General features: G+C 38.9%; 1 protein-coding gene across 5 annotated transcripts in view; it reads left to right on the top strand.

Moving 5' to 3' along the window:
- The window catches only part of Sfmbt1 (Scm like with four mbt domains 1), a 119,013-nt gene that overhangs the window by 100,817 nt on the left and 12,592 nt on the right, over positions 1 to 5,604 (top strand). For all 5 annotated transcript variants that reach the window (XM_031362924.1, XM_031362921.1, XM_031362923.1 and 2 more), the window contains exons 14-17: positions 1,248 to 1,309; positions 2,058 to 2,197; positions 3,937 to 4,046; positions 5,024 to 5,199. In XM_031362924.1, the coding sequence (XP_031218784.1) occupies positions 1,248 to 1,309; positions 2,058 to 2,197; positions 3,937 to 4,046; positions 5,024 to 5,199 (488 nt within the window). The remainder of the gene's footprint in view (positions 1 to 1,247; positions 1,310 to 2,057; positions 2,198 to 3,936; positions 4,047 to 5,023; positions 5,200 to 5,604) is intronic.

Below are 5,604 nucleotides of genomic sequence, written 5' to 3' on the forward strand. Positions count from 1 at the left end.
AAAAAAAAAAAAAAGAAAGAAAGAAAGAAAGAAAGAAAAAGAAAGAAGGAAAATATTTGTGAAAAAAAAGCAAGAATTGCTAAGTCAGGGAATGAATTATCATGGTATCTTGTGTACAAAAGAGCAACTGGAAAAGAAAAGCTACAGTCCTCCCTTAAACCCATCAGGAAATTCTTTGTAGCACACTCTTACAGCCTTTGAGAAGCAGTCAGTTGGTGAAGTATCTTACATCTTAAAAATACAGAAGTTTCTATGTTTATTTTAAATTTTATAGTCTATGTAGTCTAATGAACTGCCATAACACAATTAGCACAGACTGGGTAACATAAGCCACAGAAGCTAATCTCCTCATACTCTAAGCTAGGAATTGTCAGGTGAGAATGGCAGTTGGTTTGATTCCTCGTGAAGAAGGCCTTGCTTCCTGGCCTTCAGTGGATACCTTCTAGCTGGGGCTTCACAGTGTAGAACTCTCCATGCCTTCCTCCTATCTTTGTCCTTCCTGTTAATCTAAGTTCTAAGTAAGTCTTAATTATCTCTTAAAAGCCTGACCTTTGTGTACAGTTAGATTGATGGTTATATAAATAAATGAATTTTATAATTTTAATAAATGAATTTTGAGGGATACAGTTCCATTTGTAGCCACTTTTACAATAACCTAGTGAATAATTTATAGCTACTTTGTAGCTATGTAGGTAGTAAACTGAAAATAGAAGTAAAGTGAAAGGCCTTACAATATTATCCCTGTTGCATAAATGAGATAGCAACAACATCTTAGTTGCTAAATTCTAAGTAAAGTTTCAGTAATAAAGCATTCTAAAATGTTCTATAATATTTCAAGTATTTCTCATGTAGAATGCATCTCTAATACCAGCAAACAGGAAGCTGAGGTAGGATGATTGCCATGAGTTTAAGGCCATCTTGGGCTACATAGTGAGTACTGGATGAGCCAGAGATATTTACCTAGACTCTGTTTCAAACAACAATAACTAAAATCCTACAAGAATCTTTTAGATTTTATAATACAGTTTTGCAATTTTTGAATATATAGTATCACATATCTTGAGATTCTTGGCTTGTTTGTCCTATTTTTAGACTGTTTTAGAATCAGTTTCTATTTAAAAAAAATAATATATTTTAAGAGCATTCTATTTTGGGTTTACAAGTCGCCACATTTACTTTTTTGAAGGAAACTTAACTTGTAGGCTTTGCTGGCAATTTCACTATTTTCCTTTGTTTTCTTAACCCAGAATACTGTCTTCAAGAAGTGTCCACGAGGGCCTGAAGAATCAGCTGAACTCCACTCACTCAGGTACAGTATTTGTGACATTGTGGAGAAAAGATCCTTGCTTACCTTTTAATGGGCTATATCAGGAAAAAAAGAACGCATTTGAGCCAAGTGTGGTGGCACATGACTGTAAGCCCTCCATAGGCAGGAGGATAGCTTCAAGTTCAAAGCCAGCCTGGTTTCTATATAAAACTCTAGGCCAACTAGAGCTACATTGTGAGACTCTTATCTCAAAATGAAGTAAACAAAAACTCCTGTACATTTGAAATGTCAGTTAAGGTGGGTCTTAGGAGTCAGACTGTAAGTCTGGTTAATTTTCAACATTTATCCCTAGAAGTACTATAGAATAGATTATTCAACAGTTGATTTTGAAGGACTAGAAAAGCAATAATTGGCCATCAAGTGTGGTGAGTTGATGGGAGTAGGTCCTCTCCTTTATCAATAGAAGTGTGGGGCTCTAGATTTGTGTCACATTACCCAAGAATTAATGAACGTAAGTAGTTCTGAATAGTGATAAGCTCTGTAAGCTAGCATAAAGTAAATATAAGATATTTAAGAGCATTGTATGTTAAGCTTCAAAATATATATTTCCATGGCTGGAAATATGTAGCTCAAAGGTTGAGCATGTGCAAGTCCACCTATACACACACAAAAAATGTAATTTTAAAACTCATATAATAGCATATATACCACTTGCCACCCCCAGCTTCTCTTTGGATACATGGAGTAGAGAGTGAATGAGTCCTTTGAATACTTATTTTTTCATTCCTAGTGATGATCAATGGAAAATACTGTTGTCCAAAGATATACTTCAACCACCGTTGCTTCTCAGGGCCATATCTTAATAAAGGAAGGATTGCTGAGCTGCCTCAATGTGTGGGACCTGGGAACTGCGTTCTGGTACTTAGAGAGGTAAGACTATGACCTTTGGCAGAACTTGGAAGGTAAATGGAGTGTCCTAGGCTCATTCATGCAGAGTGTGTACCATTGATATAACAACTATAGGTTCCATCAGATGTAACTTAACTGTTCTTAGGGTAAAGTTAGCCATGGCAGATGCGATTCTATAGCGCCTAGCAAGCTTTGTAGATTCTATGTCTTTTTCTTATATGTATTGTATTAGTATTTTTTGTTCTTATAACAAGATATCTGAAGGAGGTTAGTTAGGAAGAAAAGATTTATTTAGTACATAGTGTTGGAGGCTGAAAAGTTCAAGAGGCAGGGTCAGGTGAACTCATTAGGCTGACCTAGAGCACAGGATGTGTAGGCCTGGCTGAACTTGGAAGATCAGTCTGGCACAGCAGCTACAGAGTTGGGGAGGTCTTTATCAGAGAGTACAAATAGGTTACTTGTGTCTTTACACAACATGGACTGCCTAGAAGGTTCCTGGATAGCAGCAGCATGGAGACTGGAGTAGGAAGCAGTTGTGCCAGGGAATACTGTCGCCACACTGCATGAGTGAGGTAAGGTGGAGGTCTCTTAAGCTGCATTGGGATTCAGCTTCATATGGCCCAGTACCCAATAGTAGATGAGGTGGCTGATGGTGTATGGGAATAACTGGACTGGGATGCCTGGCCTGAGGTTGTAGATCAGAACTCTTGAGTTCAGGCTCCAGGCAAGCCTAGATCAGCTTAGTGGACAGGATGACTGATGGGGGTGAAAGGGGTACATGCACATAATTCCAACACTCAGGAGGCGGAGGCAGAAGAATCTTGAGTTTAAGGCAAGACCCTATGTTATAAAAGAATGAGTGTGCAGGTGCTTGAGTTCACTCTGAGATTAGTTTATATCTTTTAAGAGGTTTGTGGCATTAACTAGAGTCTATGATCAAGCTATGAGTCTCTCAGACTTTCAGTACCTTTAGCTAGTATGTTGCACTGTGAGTAATGTATACGAGGGCTTGACCCTGTCAGTCTTTAGAATGGCAAGGCAGAATCTGAGGAAGCTATAGAGTTTCTAGACCAGACTCCCCTAGCCATAAGAAAGCTGATATCTAAATAGTGTCCTTCTTGTGGTTGGTTTTTTTGTCAGCTTGACATAAGCTAGAACAATCTAGGAAGAAGAGCTTCAGTTGAGAAGATGCCTCCATTGGACTTTCAGCAAGTCTCTAGGGCATTTTGTTGATTAATGATTGATGTGGAAGGGCCTAGCACACTGTCATTAGTGCTGCCCCTGGGCAGGTGGTCCTGGGTATAAGAAAGGAGGACATGCAATCCATGAAGCAAGCCAGCAAACAGTGCCTTTCATGGTCTCTGCTTCAGTTTCTGCCACTAGGTTCCTGCTGTGGCTTCTCCTTGTGACAGACTAACCTGTACGCCAGTCCTTTCCTCTGCAAGTTGTGTTTGGTTTATCACAGCAGCAGTGACCCTAACTAGGAGAGTCCCAAATAAATAGTCGTTTATGTACACCACTCTTGAAAAGCATTCCGAAGCACATGCCAGAATACTTGCAAATTGTATTGCTTGTGTTTTTTCCTGAACATTGTAAAGAATCTGGTTACTATTAAATTGCAGCTGACATACTTTTGTTAACATTCTTAATATGAATGCAAATAAGCCTCCTAATTGATGTTAAAGTCTTCACACTAGCAAGGGTGTTAAGACTCGCCTGCTCCTCCTTCCTCCTGACCCATGTCTGCCTTGACCCCTCAGGTACTTACTTTGCTTATCAACGCAGCCTACAAACCCAGCCGTGTCCTCCGTGAGCTCCAGCTGGACAAAGACTCTGTGTGGCACGGATGTGGGGAAGTCCTAAAGGCCAAGTGAGTAGAGGCCCTCACTCCTTGTTCTTGTTCGTTGTTCACAGTTCAGGTCGCTTCTTAATAGCACCAGATCATTTGTATTCCCAGAGCAGAGCTGCTGCAGCCATTTGTGCTAAAGGACCAGACTAATTTTTCTTTTTTGATTTCCTTTCTGTTATGTAACAAACAATTAATTCTAAGAAATAAGAACTTTAAGAGAGTTAAATACAAGAATACTTTTATTAGAATGAAGATATATAAAATTATGTTTTAAAACTTATGTGAAAATTTGTGAACATTTACTATTGCTTTCTGACTTGAACTTTTTTGTGGGTAGATGGCAGTTGGCATGCCATATTGTCCCCGAGCCAGACTTGAGGATCACTGATGGGGGATAAAGGTAGATTGAATGAAAAAGGTGCTTTTATAGTACTTAGTAAAAGTAGTATTTAAAATTCTTCAAGGCAGGAGAACAGAGTTTAGTGGTAGAGTGCTTCCCTAGCATGCTTGAGGCCCCTGAGATTCGTTTAATGACTTAAATAAATGAATAAGTAAGTGCATAAATGCATACTTTCACCTAGAACAGAAAGCTGGGGCTTTGTCTTGTTTAATAACTTAATTTTCATTTATTGTAGCATACAAGATTTAAGTACAGACTGCAAAACTTAAGAATTCTCAAACTGTGAGGGTTGGAGAGATGGCTCAGCAGTTAAGAGTACTGGCTGCTCTTCCAGAGAACCCTGGTTCAATTCCCAGAATCCATATAGCACCTTACAGCTTTCTGTGACTTCAGTTCCATGGGGTCCAACATCACCACAGAGACATACCATGTGGGCAAAACACAAATGCAAATATAGGATAAAAATAAATAAACCATTTAAAAAGAATTCTCAATCTATTTTAGACAAATAAAGCAGTTTTTAGCCCACTTCTGATCAGTTTTTCTCCGAGTTATCACTGGTGGAATAAATTTGGCATCTGATGTTTTCTAATTGTAGATATAAAGGAAAGAGTTACCGAGCTACTGTTGAGATAGTGAGAACAGCAGACCGAGTGACTGAATTCTGCCGGCAAACATGTATCAAGCTGGAGTGTTGTCCCAACCTCTTTGGTCCACGCATGGTTCTGGATACATGTTCTGAGAACTGCTCTGTCCTTACAAAGACCAAATACAGTGAGTGATGGTTTGCAGATATGTTAGGCACAGCATTGCCATGTCACGTCTTGCAGAGACACTCACGCTAGCAGAAGCACAAGCTGCTGCTTTAAAGGATCAGATGATAGATTTACTATGGGTCATGTGATCTAATTCATTCTGTTCTTGTCTTTTTATTGTATTTTATTTTTTAAAAATCTTTAAAAGTGGAAGGACTAACAAGGAATTTATTTTTGTAGAACATTATATTGGATTTTTATATTACTTTACTACATAATTAAAATTATCTCCCCCTCACCTCTTCTCCCTCCCTCCCTCCCCCATGACGTATTAGATATTGAACCTAGTACTTCATGCTTGCTAGGCAAGCATCCTGTCTCTAAGCTACACTCCAAGCCCTCCTTTTTTTTTTTTGTGTGTGTG

The sequence above is a fragment of the Mastomys coucha genome, unplaced genomic scaffold (assembly GCF_008632895.1).
Source record: "Mastomys coucha isolate ucsf_1 unplaced genomic scaffold, UCSF_Mcou_1 pScaffold9, whole genome shotgun sequence".
In the NCBI taxonomy this organism is placed as follows: Eukaryota; Metazoa; Chordata; class Mammalia; order Rodentia; family Muridae; genus Mastomys; species Mastomys coucha.